This window comes from Magnolia sinica, chromosome 14 (assembly GCF_029962835.1).
Source record: "Magnolia sinica isolate HGM2019 chromosome 14, MsV1, whole genome shotgun sequence".
Lineage (NCBI taxonomy): Eukaryota > Viridiplantae > Streptophyta > Magnoliopsida > Magnoliales > Magnoliaceae > Magnolia > Magnolia sinica.
In genome coordinates, this window is record NC_080586.1 from 61,014,096 (window position 1) to 61,033,401 (window position 19,306).

Genomic DNA, 19,306 nt, shown 5'->3' on the forward strand with positions numbered 1-19,306 from the left:
GCACGCCAAAATTTCAATAACATCTCCCCTTATCTCTTCATATATATTAATATTGTATTTGATTTTCACATCAACTGTCTACACAAAGTATGAATATTTGATGACAGAAATAAATGTAATAAACATATTCAAAGAAAATAGGATAGACAAATCGAAATAGGCATATGCATTTAAATTACAATAAATGAAAGCATTCTATTTAATATTGAACCGTCCAAAAAGGGACAATTTGAGAATTTCTATGCATAAAAAAACACATTAAATTTATGTTTGGCAACATATAAATACTCAAATGTGCAATTAATATCTTATACTACAATAATAAAACATTAAAATTTTTTTATGTAACTAATTAAACAGTAAGAAATTAACAATAACAAAAACAATAGTTTAGCATTAATATTAACAACCTAACATTGACATTAACAATAATAATTAACAATAACAAAAAAAATAGTATTAACGTTAACATTACCTTAACAATGTAACATTTAAAATCACATAATTGTAAATTATAACTAACAATAACATTAACTCATTTATAATATAAATTATAACATTAACAGATGTGAATCACTTACAATTAACATTAATATATATTATAATATATTTATTATACAATATATATAATCTATATTATATTTATACAATATGCATAATCCATCCATCCATCCAATTATATATCCATCACATCCATGATCCATCCATCCATCCAGGATCCAACCAATCATCCATCCATCCCTCCCAAGTCCCATCCATCCATTAATCCAACCAACCAATCATCCATCCATCCATCTAACCATCCATCCATCCAACCAACCAATCATCCATCCATCCATCCAACCATCCATCCATCCATCTCCATAGAGATTTTAAGGTTTTTAATATATATAAGATTTTTTAAATTTATAATATATAATATAGGGTTTACGATCTTTTTATTTAATAATAAATATATAATTATGTATAAATTTAATATATAATATAGGGTTTAGAATTTTTATTTAATATGTAATATATGATTAATTAATTATGCATAATATATAAATAAAATATAGGGTTTATTGTTTAGAATTTTTATAGTTAATAAATAATATATAATTAATTAATTATATATAATATATAAGTATAATATAAGGTTTACTGTTTAGAAATTTTTTATATTTAATAAATAATATATAATATATTTTTTAATTATATAATATATAAGATATATTTATATATGTATAATATATAATACAATGCAATGACCGGCGATCGGCGATCGGGTTGCCAACCATGGACAACGTCCGGGTTGGTCTGGTTGAACTCCCAATTCCAAATATCACAACAAACAGGGTTCACTTGCTTATCGGACAAGCGGGCAGGGCAGCAGGGGATAGGCAGGGTAGCGGCGACGAGCGAGTAGAGATGAACGGTAGCAATGGACGAACAAATTGGCAGGGCAGGGTGATGGGCTAGTAGAGACGGAAGGTCAAACTGGTTGAGAGAGAGAGAGAGAGAGAGAGAGAGAGAGGGGGGGGGGGGGGTTCGAGCTTGACTGCTCGAGCGGCTAGGTTGGGAATGTGAGAGGGGTAAAGTTTTTTTATTTTGTAGTATTTATATCACTTGAACCTAGTCGAGTTGAGTCAAAACGATTCGAGCCAAGTTTGGGTTATGTACCAATCCCAGTTAAGTCAAGCTCGGGCTAGCTTGAACTATTTTCAACCCAAAAAATTAACTTCACTTTGCCCGAACTCAATTTCAAACCAAGTCAAATTGAACATTTTCGAGTCAAGTTGAGTGAGTTAACCGAGCTAACTTGGTTCGCGTACAACTCTTTTTTTACAGTGACACGTGTACTCTCCTCCAAGCGCCTAACATAAATATCTGTTGGCCCACTATGATTGCCAGACCATTTTTATTAGGTAGGCCCAGAAATTATGCCAGCTCTTGATTAGAGAAGTCGACCGTTAAAAACTTCGAGGGACCCGGTTCGACGTTTACATACATCCAACCCCTTTTGAGTTCACCGGTAAACCGAAATATCTGCTTTATCCAATGGCTCGGTGGTCGCATTTAAAGTTGCGATGGTGTGCGTCGTACCCCGTTTCCTGTGGTGTGGCCCCTTGATTTTTGCATGGCCCTTATTTCTGGGATAAGTCTTATAACGATCTGCAAATGATGAACAGAGTGGATTTCACGAACATCACCGTGTGCCCGATAGTTATTTACGTCGCGTCCGCATTACTCGCAGCATTTGGCATGCAATTCCAACTCTACCCAATCAATGGCGGCAATGCTCTCCTTCTCCCCACACCTCTCCAATACCCAAACCCCGCGCAATGACCAAAACCCCCACAACTTTCTCCCTTATTCCCAGCATATCCCTCCCGCCAAAACCACCAACCGCAAACCAACCCCAATCTCCTGCTTCAGCAACAGCAGTGAGTCGTCGTCGAAGAGAGACGATATCTGGGAAAAGAAGAAGGAAGGGTTTGTAGACTACGACAAGGGCAAATACCGAGTCACGACTCAACTGAGTGGACTCGGAAAAGACGACATCCCCAAGCGCTACCGGCTCCGGGTTGATGGCGACCCGAGGCAGAGGGACTGGAAAATTTCCGAGGTCGTTGAGAGGATTCTCAAGCTTAAACATTGGGAGGACATTGAAGGTGTCCTCAATCGGTGGGCGGGTCGCTTTGCCAGGAAGAATTTCCCTGTTCTTGTTCGGGTATGTTCCGGAAGGAAATTACAATCTTTTATTTTTATTTATTTTTCTTTTATCAGTAATTTGATATCTAGTCCCATACTTTTTGATGGATAGATCGTCTGCGTTTGAATTTTGTTAATGCAGTAGTACAGCTGTGGGCTATTCTGTGGCCGAAAGGAGAAAGATGGGGGTGTATCATCTTTTTCGTTTATGGTCTAGATGAGAATTCTTAGTTTTCAGTGGATTTTATGTACTAGGGGGAATGATTTGGTGCAAAAACAGCCATAGTGGAAATTCCACCACGGGTGACTCCTGTTGCCAATGTAAGATGGCCCCGCCGGTTTTGACAGGTGTTGTTATGTAATGCAGCTTGCTTCCAACATTGGCTCCTTTCCTTTTTGGCATAGCAGGGGCCCTGAGCAGGATGCTATGAAAAGAAATGCGGAAGCATATTCATGGTGGAGGAGGCTAATTTCCAAATTCTGCATCTTCAATTCATGGATGATGCTGTTGTATATGCTGACTCGATATATAGAGGAGTTGAAAATTTGAGGAAAGAGCAAGGTGCTTTGAAGCAGTGTCCGGCCTCAAGATAAACATCAAAGGAAAATAAAAAAAGTTTTAGGAATCCGAACGAAGGATGAATATGTGAACCCTTTTGCCTTTAAGTTTTGGTGTGAGGCAGGGAGACTCCCTGCATCGTATCACGGGCTTTCATTGTGTATTGAAGATCCATTGAAACATCTTTGGATATATTGTTGGAGAGGATGGGGAGGAAATTTTCAGGATGGGCGGAAGATGTTTACCATTCATGGGGCGCAGTGCCCAGTATCCTTATTACTTCGGCCCTGGTTAATATGCCCATCTACGTCATGCCGCTTTTTTAGTGCTCTGCATGCGTTATTCAAAGACTAGAAAGGATCCTAAGAGAATCCCTATGGCAAGGTGTGGATGAATAACACAAGTTTCATATGACGAAATGGGAGGAAATGTGCAGAAATGGGAAGACGACATATCATGTGGAAACAAGTAATATCTTGTAAATCTGGTTTTTGTCAAGGGGGGTGGTATATGAAAGCATCTTCTCAATACAAAGCTTTTGGGTTATGGAAAATGGTGTTCAAGATCAAGCCTATGTTCTTGAAATCTCATGAGAAAAAATGGAGTGGCGGGATCTTTTTCACTTTTGGGAAGACTTGTGGTGTGATAACATTGCTTAATGTCATATCTATCCAAGTCTCTACCAGGTGGGATATTCGAATCAGTTCCTTTTATGCTTTCTTTGGAGGGTGTGTACAATAGGGTGGCCTGCTCCTATGACATATATGGAAGTACTCCAATCCTCCTAGAGTCATAGCCTTTGGTCGGTGGGAAGAGACAAGTTCCTTGCTTGATGCAGGCCCAAGGTCGGTCGTGTGTTGAATTTTTGGCCGTTTATTGTTAGTTTTGTGGGCCAAATGTCAACGTTGACATTTAAATATGCTTGGAAGATGGGGCGGCTGATTTTGAAAATAAGATTGCTGATTGTCTAAAATTGTGAGGATTACTTGCTAGATTTTTTAAAAACTATTTTTAGGCCATAACAATATGGCCAAAATTTTGTAGGTAGGATTATTGTTATCTTAAATAGATTGGATTGATATAAAAAAAATCTAATAGTTGGGGGGGATCTTAATTAAAGATTTGTAGGTATTTTATCTTTTGTCTCTAGCGTGTACAAAATGAGTGTTGTTCTAGGAGGTTAGGCAATACAATTTTCTGAGTTTTATGAGTTTCTACCTAAGTATCTGTAAGAAGAAGTTTCAGTTTTCAATGAAGTTGTTCATTCTTCTCTACTTAGACAATCTTGTGAATGTGTTCTTCATCCATTTTTTCTGAAATTCCGATTTAGCCATCGAATTAATGAGGTTTTGATACCAATTCATCCATTCCTCCAATTTAGTTATCAAATTAATGATTATTTATTTATTTTTTTAATGACGAAAGGGTGTCCCCGCTCCTTTTAAGGCGAGACTATTCCCTATGGATGCACGCTATCACCCGCCAACCATGTGCATTGGGTAATCCACTGGGAGGGGAATCGAACTCGTGTCTGTGGGGAGGAAACCTACGATTGAAGCCGTTCGCCCAAATTAATGAAAATTTGATAACAAAATACCCAAAAAAATTGTTTGTGGAGAATAGAGATGAACGAACAACTATATTGAAAATTAAAATTTCTTATCTTAAAAATACTTGGAAACTCACAACACTCACTAAATTGGAATGCCTTATCTCCTAGAGTAGACTAACCTTGTTTTATAGACTTTAGAGACACAAGATAAAATCCTACAAATTTCAATTAGGATTCCGTCAACTATTAAATTAGTTTCGAATTAATCTAATTGATTTTAAATCAGTCTAAAATCTATTTAAGATAACAACAATCCTACCAGGCCAACAAAGATTTGGCCATATTATAATGGCCTAAAAATAGTAAAAGAAAATTTAGCAAGTAATGCCCAAGATCTTTAGAAAATCAACATCCTACCTTCAAAATCAACCACCCCATCTTCCAAGTAAAGTAAATGTAGACCTTGACATTTAACCCCCAAACTAGTAACAAATAATCCATAATTCAGCACATGTTGGGTTTCGTGGTCGGCCTTGGGCCTGCATCATTCCCCCTAGTTTGGAAACTGGAAATCTCATTGATTCAATAACTAGGTTGTATCATTGCCATCAATGATTGAGACATATGAACATTTTCATAACTAATGGATCTTATTTTTGTCTTCAAATTGAGGTTGAAGAGATTAACCTCCTTTTCTTGCATTTTGAATTCTGGGCCATTATATGGGGAACTTGTTCAAATTATCTAGTGTTGCTTGGATGATGCCTTGTTAGATTCATGGGTTCTTCCTAACATGGCATCGGTTGGGTAGTAATTTTTGAGAGTGATGGGCATTTAATGATGGACACCACATGATGGATAATAATCAAACCTTTTTCTGGTATAATAAATAAGGATTCTACATTTCCTACCAGTTGATCGATGGTTAGGATCATCTAACCAAAGTGATTTTTTTAGAGGTATTGACATGATGGAGGGTCCAAATCAAGGATAGGACATTTACTCGTATAATAAATATGGATAAACCATTATCAATCAATTGATTGGATGGTTATGATCACTATATCAAAGGGATGGGAACCAAAGGTGGGCCTCATGTCATGGATGGATGGTCCAGATTATTAGTTGGATCTCCTCTTTTATTAGCAATATGGATTTTGTTCTTCCTAGTTGTTAGAGTATGGATATGTATGTACAATTATACATGCTACAAATAAGTATATGGATGGATACATTTTATTTGTTGAGATTTTGCAATATTTCCCAGCTCTCGTATGTGTGTGTATGTTGTAGTCATTGTCAATGGAATTGATATATCACACAACATGTTCCAAAATATAGTGCCTAAGTCTATTTGGTTTTAGAGCTTGGATTTGATCCAAGCCGTTGATTTCCCAAACTAGTACTAAGACTCCATTACTGTTGTTGATTCGGGCATTTGCTCGAATTTGTTGCCACAACCTGGTGATAGAACCTGCTACAAACCGCAATACATCTCTTCAACATGTTGATAGAACCCTTCCCCGCAAACCACAATAGCTTCTCCCTACCATAACCCTAAACTAGCGCCACATCACATCTATCAACAATGAATTTGACATGCCCTAACTCACCACCATTCGTCACCACCACTGCCACTACTCCGTCTGTAAAATTCCAAACCTATAACCAGGGTTTTGCTCCAAACCCATCTCCATCATCCCATTCCTGTCCATGTTTAGGACTTGATTTGTGACTATGCTGATTTGCAATTGCTATTGTTAGACTCCAACTCCACCTAATGCTAAAACCACCACCTTTGTGTTTTTCACTAGTGTTGCCATGGTTCAATTGTCTTCTCGCCTCAATTGGTAATGATTGCCCTGCCCAACATCAGTGTCACTATAGGAAAATGTATGTAATTGTGTGTGTATGTATGTTATCTATATACCCTTGTGGAGCATTATATGTTTCTCTCCTATGTTTTAAATATCATTATCGTGAAATGTATCGCACCCTTGGGATATGGATACATATCGGTTATCGCATGGGATATATCGGTTGTATCGCATGATTTATCGCTGATGTTGGGAAACATGGGAACATTGGGAAATTGGTTGAATTTTTTATTGAAACTTCAGGGATAATTAAAAAAGACATCAATACACACAAAAATCAAAACATTACAAAAAAAAAAAGTGCACGTAATAGGGGTTTCCTTTGTATTGGGTCCTAATATATGTGCTTTCCAACTGAACTTATGTAAGTATATTCATATAATTTATAAACATAAGAAGCCATGTATGAGAACCCAAGTAATACATTCAAAAGCAAAAGAAGAATCACTAGATGAGGTTACATACATGTTCAATTTTGTGTTTGGATACAAAGATTGCAACCGATTTGTGAGAAATTGAGAAATTTAGATTTTTCTCAATTTTCCGCAACTAAACCCATCTCCCCCAAATCTCGAAATCAAAGTTCCAATGATTTTTCATGGAAAACATAAAGAATCATAGATTTGTAACCATTTGACACTGGTTTAACATGATTTATAGCGAAAACATGGATCAAAAATTGAAAATGCTCACCGGATCGAATAGATGGGATATATCAATACTTCCTATGCGTTTCGTATCGCACAGGTGGGATACAAGATATATTGTGGGATATATCGGCTGATATCGTCGATATTTAAAACATTGTTTCTCTCAAGGTAAGATGTGTGCGCGTGTGTTGGTTAGTTCACACTTTTCTTGTTGCCCTAAACTTCTCTCTTTCTCTCTCCCTTCTCTCTCTCTATTTCACCACTTTCTACTTGGTATTAGAGCAGGTGTTGAGCTTGATTATAGTCTACGATTGTGGGGCCCATTGTTGACATCATTGATTAGATGGTTAGGATCATCCTGATCAAAGTAACTTTTAAGAGGGATGAGCAATCAAAGGTGGGCCCAACATGATGGGTGGTCTCGATAATTATAAGAACTCTATTATAATTGATATGGATCATCCATTTCCTTAATCATTGACCGAATGGTTAGAATCATCCGATCAGAGTGCCTTTTAAGAGGGATGAACATTCAATGGTGGACCCACATGATGTGTTGTTCGGATCATGCATAAGAGGGATGCATGATCTAAAGTGGGTCCACATGATGGAGAATGATTAGACATTTCTTTAGTGTAGTAAAACCAGGGAGAACCTATGGGTGTCTTGGTTAAGGTTGGCTTCATGTGATATGAACATGTGCCTCCCTTGACTCGAGCAGAAGGCTTGTGTCTTTCAACTCATGTGGTTGGTGAGGTTTTTTTTTTTTTTCAAATTAATTAATTTAATTTTAAAAGGGGGTGTTGGAGAACTTACTGCGTGTCTCATTTGAGGTTGGCTTCATGTGATCCGAACATGTGCCTACCCCGACTTGAGCGGATGGCTTGTGTCTTTCAACTTGTGTAGTTGGTGAGTTTAGTCATCACATGGGTGATATCTCACCCTTATTTCTAAAGGAGACAACGAAGCCTCAATCTTTTGCAATTGTTTGTGTCCAGGAGGGAAGCTTGGGCCATCGACGAGAGGTGTGATTCTAGTGTGCATAGACTCTCAATTGCTGGTGTGGGAACCCAACCTTTGGTGCCAGAGATGGAAGATTGAAGTGGAGATGTGGCGGGGGGAGAAACAGGAGGGAGATGGACAAAGAAGGAAGGATGGATGGATCGATGGTGGTTTTGTTCCAACAAGAGCTGGGATGTGAAAAGGGAGCCATTGTTAGGGTGATTAGAGTACTGGGAGGCTTCTAAGGGAGGTGGTGGATGTTACACCGCTTCAAATCGTTGAAGTGAGTGGAGCGGAGTTGGGTGCTAGGCACGACCTGTTAGGAAGCCCCAACATTTTTGCTGAAAGGAGGGCCACCTAGAGATGGGTAGAGGGAAGCAATGGATCATGGATGAGATGTAATGTGTGGGCAAGATGATTGACGTCTCATTTAGTGAAAGCGAAGACGAATATATTGTGCTTTTCTAGTTCATTGAGGAATGAGGTAAGTGGAGGACTAATGGGGACATCAGAGGACCTACTCGGATGTACTAGAGACGGAGACAACCACCCACATTAGCGCAACTTTCATTGTGGATGGGAGACAAGTTCCAGATGGGGCCCGCCAGACCATTTTGAAGACCCCACATGCATTGGACGTGCATCAGGAAGACCCCACATTGGGATGATCCATGTGGGCTGCTTAGGAGATCATTTTAGTCATGAGATTTCTATTTCGTGTCGATCCGACCGTTGGATCTTGTTGATCAGGCCATCGGGCCACCAGATCTTTTAGATCTGGGCCCCTTGGACTATCTTGCTTTCTTTATGGTTTTTGTTATTTTTAGGAGTTATTTGATGGTTGAGATTGATAATATATATTTTAATTTTCTTATTTTTGATGATGGGCCACTTGAGTGAGTGACATAGTTGTAATTATGCTGGATTTAATTCCGATTTTTTAATTATAAAAGCACAGGGGGGGGGGGTTGTTGGGTGGAGTTCCAACCCTAGTGGTATTATTGAGAAGAAAAAAAAGAAGAGTGGAGCTCTCTTGTGTGAAGGAATTTTCCTCCTTATTTTCTAGGATTTTTTTAATTAAAAAAAACCCTCCATTCCAATTAAATTGTGGAAGGGTAGAAGCTTGTTTGGTGGTGGATTTCAAGGTACATCCTTCCTCTTCCTCTTCTTTAAAAGGTATTCTTCGTCTTACATCCTTCCTCTCTCCTCTTCGAAAGGTATTCTCTTTTTCTCCTGTCTTCTTCTTTTCCCTTCCATTACAACCTTCTAAACCCCAGATCTTCAATTTCCTCTTTTCCCCAATTTCTAAAAATCCTAATTCCAAAATCCACAATTCCTATGAACCCTAATTTCATATTTTCCCTATCCTAACCCTAATCATAAAACCTACAAATTTGTCCATTAAGTGTGGAACGTGCCTATACTAAATTGGAAGTTCTATCATTCCATCGGTCCTAGTTTTAATTGATTTATGTGATTTCTTAGCATGCGGGCATGTGATTTAGGTTAAATCAGATTTTATTTCCTATTGTTTACTCTTAATTAATTGGTAGGTTAGCATCTTTTGTTAATTGAATTACTTTATGGACTCTTTCATAATCTCCACGTTGCATGCTAGCATTAAATCATGTGTCCTGCATCAAATTTGTATCAGAGCATAGGTTTAGCATAGGATTTTTGTGTTGCATCTAGGTTAGAGTCACATCTAGGGCTAGTAGAGCATTCATTGCATATAGGATCATATTACTGAATTTTTGTTGGAGTATCCTGTTGCTGAATTTTTAGCTAGCGTTTCCCCTCATACCATTGCTGAAATTTCAGCATAGTAATCTCTAGTTGTCACATTGCTGAATTTTCAGTTTGTAAATTTCAGATTACACTTTTGCTGAATTTTCAGTTTGGCACTGTCGGATTACTATCCTGCTGAATTTTTTCAACATAAGATTTGAGGATAGCGACGTGCTGAATTTTCTGGTTAGTGTGTCTAATATAATCTCTAGGTTAGTACTATCATTGTCATTACATTGTCTCAGGACTTAGGGTTTCTTTTAGAGTGTCCTTGTGTATGCCCACTCGTTCAGGACGTGGTTTTGGCCTACATCTCACTATGAATCTAGAGTAGATTGACGAGGCCCTTAATGCTATCAGTAACCGTCTGACTGCTATTGAAGCGCACAATAGGATCACCACAACTCAATTGACCGTGATCAATGTGCGTGTCAATCGGCTTGAAGCCTTTCTTCAGGCAAACCCCGACACTTGGGAAGATGTCCAATCACAAGTCAGGGATCAAGTTGAGACTGTGCCACTTGCAATTATTAGCCGTGCCCTAAGCTAAATTGTAGAAAGTGATGATTGGCGTAGGGATTCAATTTTCCACACTTATGTGCCAAGTTTGGTGGCAAAAACTGCAAGGTGATCATTGATAGTATAGAGAATGCTAGTGTATTATATTTATTGTGTGTCCTTTTAGTGTAAGTGCATGTGCACACTTCTCTATTCCCCTGCAGTGTACTATATGCTTTTTCATAATAAAATATTATGTGTTAGGGCATGCAAGCCTAATACATCATCTCTCCCAAACTCTCCTCCTCCTCTCTCAATATTCTCATCTCTTCTTCACATTATCCTCATCAAATCTTTTTCTACTTGGTATCAGAGCAAGTTCAAGGCATTCCGCATCCAACAGGTTGAGACGTCAGCAGCCGTACGGCTGACGTCAGCGTTGTACGGATGCATGGGCTCTGTTTGAGCTAAAAGTTTAAGGGTTTGATAGATCTTGATTTTAGAAGATTTGTCATGATTTTTTCAGAATTTATTGGACCTCATTTCATGGTATTTTGGGCGAAATAGAGAAATTCGAAAATCGGTTCCAGATTCCGTTTTTCTTCGATCTACCTCAAATCGGTAAGCTTTTCTTCGGTTTCTTTGCTCAAGATGGACCGAAATCTTCCTCCCAAGCTATCCATGGTGGATTTTTTTACTTAAGATCAATGTTTGAGAGGTTTTTAACCTCAAATGGGCGTGCGGCTGGGCCGTTTTTCACTCGGTCAGGCCCTATTTGACTGCGTTTCATGGTATTTTGGATGATTGATATTTGTTTGAGGTTTATCTCTTGTTATGTTGAAGGATTGAGTGAGATAGAGTTGTTTGAATCAATCTTTCTTGGCATAGGTTTATTTCTCTTGGACTCTATTATGGCTGATAAAGGGCCTTCATCTCTTGGCATAGGGTCTCTTGAATCTAACCCCTTGCAGATTACCTCCATTAAGTTGAATGGTGACAACTATCTTCAATGGGCACAATCTGTAAAAGTATTTTTAGGAGCCCGTGGCAAGTTGTATATTTTGGATGATTCCTCAAGTTCTACAGATGTTACCTACAAGTCTTGGACAAAGGAGAATTATCAAGTTATTGCATGGTTGTTGAATAGCATGGATTCCTCGATTAGCCACTCAGTGATGTTTTTATCCTCGGCTAAAGGCATTTGGGATACGCTTCATGATATGTTCTCGGAATCTCAGAATTTTTCACGGGTATTCCAGCTTATTCAAGAAATTGGTCGGTTTCAACAAAACTCCAGATCCTTAAAAGACTACTATTCGAGGCTTCGGGGTATGTGGGATGAGTTGGATATGTATCAGCCTCTTCCTTCCAAATGTAAAGAGGATCATGAACATGCTCATAAGCAACGGGATGATACTCGTATCATGCAGTTCCTCGCTGGGTTGAGTTCTGATTATCTTCAAGTTCGCGATCAGGTTATGCAGGATCCTCTTCCCCCATTGACGACAGTCTATGCCATGTGTCAGTGTGCTATGATCTCTACTCTTCCTTCTCATTCATTTGTGCCACCCGAGCGTTCGGCACATCTTGTTGGCGATCAATCCTCCCTTAATCTTCGGGTACCATCCTTGAGCTTAGGGCGCATTTCTAGTTTTGGTGGTCATGGTAGAGGCCGCGATCTAGATCACAGTCGCGGCGGCCGTAGTCTTCGTGGTCGTGGTGGACGTGGACGAGGACGTGATGGTTCCCGCATTTGTTCACATTGTGGTGGAACTAATCACACTATTGATTATTGCTGGCAGCTACATGGTCGTCCTACGTATGTCGCTGCTTCTGTTGCTTCCACTGTTGCTTCTGAGACAGTCTTCCACCCCGACAGCTGAGCAGTCTACTTTAGGGGAGTCTCTTATTATTTCTCGGGCGGCATATGATGCCCTTATGAGGCTTCACATTCGGGATATTCCTGAGCCTTCTCACGCAGCTTCGGCCCAGTCAGGTACTGCCCTTCTTGCGTCATCCTCTCCTACCTCCTGGGTCATTGACTCTGGAGCTTCCTCCCATATGACTAGTAAGTTGCAATTCTTTTCTTCTTATTCTTCTTCTTCTCCCACTCAGTATGTCACAGTCGCAGATGGAACCCAATCTCCCATCTCTGGGATTGGTTCCATCCCTCTCTCTTCTTCCTTGTCTTTGTCCTCCGTATTGCATGTGCCTCGTTTTCCATTAAACTTATTGTCTGTTAACTCTCGTACTAAATCACTCAATTGTTCCATCACCTTCTTTCCTTCTTATTGTTTGTTTTAGGACCTACAGATGAAGAGAGTGATTGGTGGGGGGCATGAGCGAGGAGGCGTTTATCTTCTCGATGATACACCTGTTGCCGCTTCTAGTACCCTTTCTCTAGATCAAGAGTCCATGACTCGGTGGCATTGCCGCTTAGGCCACCCATCCATTGCTAGATTGAGACTTTTATTTCCCTCCTTACCTGTCACTAAACCATTATGCTGTGATATTTGTGAATTATCTAAACATCATCGTGCTACGTTTCCTCCTAGCTCTTCTGGGAGGAAATCTCAACCTTTTCTTCTGGTTCACTCGGATGTTTGGGGACCAGCTCCGGTTACCTCTACTTTTGGATTTAGATATTTTGTTACCTTTATTGATGATTATTCCCACATGACTTGGATTTATCTTTTGAAATCTAAAAGTGAAGTGTTTGATGCGTTTAAAGTGTTTTATCATGAAGTGTGCACTCAATTTTATTGTTCCATCAAATCCCTCCATTCTGATAATGGGAGAGAATACATGTCTACTGCCTTTCTGTCCTTCTTGCAGGAACGTGGTATTTTATCTAGGACGTCATGTGCTCGCACTCCTTAACAAAATGGTATTGCAGAACGAAAGAATCGTCATCTTCTTGAAGTTGCTCGCACCCTTCTACTTGGTATGCATCTACCCAAACATTTTTGGGGTGATGCTCTTTTAACTGCTACTTTTCTTATTAATCATATACCCTCACGTATTCTGTCTTATAAATCTTCATTTACTATTTTGTATCCTCATGATAATCCATTTCCTCTACCACTTAAAGTTTTTGGTTGTACATGCTTTATTCAAATTTTGGATGGGAGTAATGATAAACTTAGTCCCAGGGCGATTAAATGTGTCTTTATAGGATATACTCGGAGTCAGAAAGGTTATAAATGCTTTGACCCATTGACTCGCAAGAAATATGTCTCTGCCGATGTCACCTTCTTTGAGGATCTTTCTTTTTTCTCCTCTCCAGGCCGATCCCTCTGTGATCCTCTTGCGCGTCAGGGGGAGTATAACTCTTATCCTCTTTCCACTAGTGATCATGGGAAAACTCCTCTCCCCTCTATTCAGCATCCTGTTGGTGATATGGGTGAGCCTAAGCCTCTGCGGGTGTATCAGTGTCGAGATAAATCTTCACAAGCTTAATCATCTACCCTTCCGCTTACTTTGGATGTTGGTTCAGGTGACTCTCCTAACTCGAGTTTAGATCTTCCCATTGCCTTGCGCAAAGGGTCACGATCTTGTACTCAACACCCTATTAGTAATTTCGTTTCATATGATCATCTTTCACCGTCTTTTCAGTCGTTTGCAGCTTCCCTTTCATCACAGACTATTCCTAGATCTCTCTCACATGCTCTTCAGTCCTGATTGGACAAAGGCGATGATGGAAGAAATGTCTGCTCTTGAGAAGAATCATACCTGGGATCTTGTGCCACTTCCTGTAAGCCATAAGCCTGTTGGCTGTCGATGGGTTTATACAATCAAGTTTCTTCCAGATGGCTCAATTGATCGCTATAAAGCCCGTCTTGTTGCTAAAGGTTACACCCAGACTCATGGTGTGGATTACTTCGAGACATTTTCTCCAGTGGCTAAGCTTAATTCAATTCGTGTTGTGCTCTCCTTGGCCGTTAATTTATCATGGCCCTTGTTTCAGTTTGATGTTAAGAATGCATTTCTCCATGGGGATCTTACAGAGGAAGTTTACATGCATCAACCTCCTGGCTTTGTTGCTTTTCACAACCCTGCACTTGTATGTTGGTTGAAGAAGGCTCTTTATGGACTCAAACAATCTCCACGTGCATGGTTCGAAAAATTTAGTTAGGCTCTCTTGGAGTTTGGCTTTGGTCGTAGTCATGCTGATCATTCTCTCTTTATATGTCGTCGATCGACGGGCATCATGGTTCTCATTGTCTACGTGGATGATATTGTTTTGTCCCTAGTGATTCTGCTGGAATGAGGGAGGTCAAAGATTTTTTGAAGACCAAGTTTGAAATCAAGGATCTTGGTCCTCTTCGCTACTTCTTCGGAATTGAAGTTGCTCTCTCATCATCCAAATTGGTCTTGTCACAACGAAAATATGCGCTTGATCTTCTCATGGAGACCGGCATGTTAGGGTGCAAGCCTGCTACTACTCCCATGGATACTTCATAGAAGCTTCGACCAGATGATGGTCCTCTCCTTACTGATCCCGAGATGTATCGACGACTTGTAGGCCGGCTTATTTACCTGACTATTACTCGCCCAGATCTCTCATTTGCAGTGGGGGTTGTTAGCCAATTCATGCAAGCTCCCTGTACTTCTCATCTCACGGCTGTCTACCGCATACTTCAGTATTTAAAATCAGCCCCGGGTCTTGGCCTCTACTTTCAGTTGCATGGTCATCTTCATCTTTCTGGCTATTCCGATGCTGATTGTGCAGGTAGTACTTTTGATCGCTGCTCTACATCTGGCTTCTGTACCTTCCTAGGTGGCAATCTTATAACCTGGAAGAGCAAAAAGCAGCCAGTTGTTGCCCGGTCCTCGGCTGAAGCTGAATATCGTGCTATGGCTCATGCGATATGTGAACTTGTGTGGCTTCGCAATCTTCTTGAAGAACTTGGCTATCCTCCTTTGGGTCCTATTCCTCTTCACTGTGACAATCAAGCGGCCATCCATATTGCTCGTAACCCAGTTTTCCACGAGCGAACCAAGCATATTGAGGTTGACTGTCACTTTATTCAGGAGAAAGTCGCTTCTAAGGAAATTGTCACTCCTTTTGTTCGATCTGGGGATCAACTTGCTGATGTTCTTACAAAATCCTTGAGTCGAGATGCTCTTCATCATGTTCGTGACAAGTTGGGCATGATCAACATCTATGCTCCAACTTGAGGGGAGTATAGAGAATGCTAGTGTATTATATTTATTGTGTGTCCTTTTAGTGTAAGTGCATGTGCACACTTCCCTATTCCCCTGCAGTGTACTATATGCTTTTTCATAATAAAATATTATGTGTTAGGGCATGCAAGCCTAACACATCATCTCTCGCAAACTCTCCTCCTCCTTCTCTCTCAATATTCTCATCTCTTCACATTATCCTCATCAAATCTTTTTCTACTGATAGTGGTAGTTGCATCAATGCGGTATCTGCTCGCACCATGGACTGCTTAGGTATGCTAGTTGTTCCTCACCCTCAGCCTTATCGAGTCTCATGGGTTGATGCATCTTCAATTCTAGTTTCTCAGCGTTGTCCTATTCCCATCCAGTTTTGTTCCTATACAAACACGTTGTGGTGTGATGTTTTGCCTATGGATGTAGGCCACATCATTTTGGGCAGGCCTTGGTTATATGACATGGATGCAACACTATTCGGTCTCACGAATACGTGTTCGTTTTTGTATAGAGGCAAAAGGATTGTCTTCAAGTCTCTTTTGCCCAAAAGCATCTCTAAAAAGGAGGACGTCAAGACGTGGTCCTGAAGATGTGACGAAACTCCAGCGTCAATCTCTTCCTATAGTTAATGCCAAAGAGTCTGAAAGAGAGACTAAAACTGATTTGACATTGTATGCCCACGTGGCAAGTGAGGTCACACCTAAGGTTATTATGGAGATGCTACCTGAGGTTACACCTGAGGGTAGTGTAGAGTTACCATCTGAGGTGAGTCCGGTATTGGAGGAGTCTAGTGTTGTTATTCCGAAGGGCATACCGGATGAGTTTACACCCATGCGGGACATTCACGCATTGACTCTACCAAACCTTCATCACGATCAAATGAGTCCTGTAGAGGAAGTGGATTTGGAAAGACAAGTAGATGAGCCTAGGACCCCAATAGATTGCATACCCATGTCTGTGTTCCATAGGAACTCGGAGTTTGCATATTCATCTACACAACATATGCATGACTTGTGTAGGTTTAAAGAGTTTGTTATGTGTGATGAAGTGATGATTAGAATATGTCCAAAAAGGTTTCCACAGAGAACCATAAAAAAATTACAAGCCCATGGCGTTGGACCATATAAAATCTTGAAAAGACTGGGTTTGAATGCTTACTTGATAGATCTTCCACCTAACATGGGTATCAGTTCCACATTTAATGTGGCAGATCTTGTACCGTTTCATGGATATTACCCTGACCCTCACATAAACTTTGATAATGACGCCCCTGACTTGTCCCAAAATCTATGGCCATTACCTGACCCCTATTCTCAACCTTTACCTTCCGTACCATCCATACCTATGAGAAGAGGAGATGAAGGATATCTTAGATGAAGAAGTGGTTTCCACACAACATGGCGGTTATTAGGAGTACCTTGTCAAGTGGAAGGGCAAACCAAAATCAGACAGTGCGTGGATTACAGAGGCAGAGATTCAGCGACGAGACCTGGATCTCCTTGAGCATCACTGCAGCTTTATTTTGCCAGAGGCAAAATCTCCTCAACCGAGGGGAATTGATGGGGACATCAGAGGACCTACACGGATGTACCAGAGACGGAGACGACCACTCACATTAGCGCAACTTTCTTTGTGGATGCGAGACGAGTTCCAGATGGGGCCCGCCAGGCCATTTTGAAGACCCCACGTGCATTGGACGTGCATCAGGAAAACCCCACCTTGGGATGATGCATGTGGGCTGCTTAGGAGATCATTTTAGTCATGCGATTTCTATTTCGTGTCGATATTTCGTGTCGATCCGACCATTGGATCTTGTCGATCAGGTCATCGGATTTTTTAGATCTGGGTCCTTTAGACTATGATCTTGCTTTCTTTATGGTTTTTGTTATTTTTAGGAGTTATTTGATGGTTGTGATTGATAATATATGTTTTAGTTTTCTTCTTTTTGATGATGGGCCACTTAAGTGAGTGGCATAGTTGTAATTATGCTGATTTAATTCTGAATTTTTAATTATAAAAGCATAAGGGGGGTGAGTTCTAACCCTAGTGGTGTTATTGAGAAGAAAAAAAAGAAGAATGAAGCTCTCGTGTGAAGGAATTTTCCTCCTTATTTTTTAGGGTTTTTTATTTAAAAAAAACCCTCCATTCCAATTAAATTGTGGAAGGGTAGAAGCTTGTTTGGTGGTGGATTTCAAGGTACATCCTTCCTCTTCCTCTTCTTCAAAAGGTATTCTTCGTCTTACATCCTTCCTCTCTCCTCTTCGAAAGGTATTCTCTTCTTCTCCTGTCTTCCTCTTTTCCCTTCCATCACAACCTTCTAAACCCTAATCTTCAATTTCCTCTTTTCCCCAATTTCTAAAAACGCTAATTCCAAAATCCACAATTCCCATGAACCCTAATTTCATATTTTCCCCTTCCTAACCCTAATCATAAAACTTACAAATTTGTCCATTGAGTGCGGAACGTGCCTATGCTAAATTGGAAGTTTATCATTCCATCAGTCCTAGTCTTAATTGATTTATGTGGCATGTGATTTGGTTAAATCAGATTTTATTTCCTATTGTTTACTCTTAATTAATTGGTAGGTTAACATCTTTTGTTAATTGAATTACTTTATGGACTCTTTCGTAATTTCCACGTTGCATGCTAGCATTAAATCATGTGTCCTGCATCAAGGACTCAACTAGTGCTTCAAAAAATTGCTTAAAGGTTTTTAGAGAAATGGTAAGTCTTGCCTCAATTTGGGGGTGTCTCTTTGAAGAGTCTAGGAAGGACATGAGGGGAAGATTAGTGCTCCAATGAAGATTTTAAACTGGAATTTTAGGGGTGTGGCTAGTCAGAAGAAAAGAGGGCACATCAGAAACGTGTCCTAAAGATCATAGGCTCAGATGATTGCGCTTCGGGAAACCAAGCTTTAGTTGTTGATAAGAAGTTGATGGATTCTTTATGGGGCATTAAATCCAAAGATTGGGTGTGTAAGACCCTGTCCATTCTGTACCATTTTTTATGCTTATGTACACGATGATCGACGCCCTTGGCGAGACTTGAACTAGCCGTGCATAGTGCACACCCGATTGACCGGAACCCCAAGGCTTCGAAACCTATTTCATGTCGACCGCCCCATCGCCGCGATCGCGAAGGTACCACCCGTGCATCTGTACGACGCTCCGTTAGTGAGATATGCTGCGAAGAATCGTTAGTGTATCATGTGCACATGACGCCATATATTTCATTCCACACGTGCACAACAAATGTCATGCACACGTGCACATGCCACACATGGGTGAGAGAATCTCTACCCATGTGTGTGATGTCACTCTCCCATACCATCCCTCTCTCATGTGCACCCCAAAGTCAACTCTTCTCCATACCATATCCTATGCATGACATCATCTCACCATGCCATCTCATGCTCCCTTTAATCCACCATTAATTCTTAATCATGCACAAATTCCCATAATCCTAACTTAAGCTAACCATAATCACATTAAGCTAACTTAACCAC

The 19,306-nt window shown here is 40.1% G+C and overlaps 1 protein-coding gene across 9 annotated transcripts in view; it reads left to right on the forward strand.

Moving 5' to 3' along the window:
• Positions 1–2,005: 2,005 nt before the first annotated feature.
• LOC131225884 (pentatricopeptide repeat-containing protein At2g41720) overlaps positions 2,006–19,306 on the forward strand; it is a 108,271-nt gene continuing 90,970 nt past the window's right edge. For 5 of the 9 annotated variants that reach the window (XR_009161601.1, XR_009161602.1, XR_009161600.1 and 2 more), the window contains exon 1: positions 2,008–2,713. Coding sequence is in view for 6 of the 9 variants with exons in the window: in XM_058221485.1 (XP_058077468.1) it covers positions 2,270–2,713 (444 nt within the window). In the remaining 3 variants the exon portion in view is untranslated. Of the gene's footprint in view, positions 2,714–19,306 lie in introns of all 9 variants that reach the window. The other 4 variants (XM_058221486.1, XM_058221487.1, XM_058221484.1 and 1 more) reach the window with 3 other exon arrangements.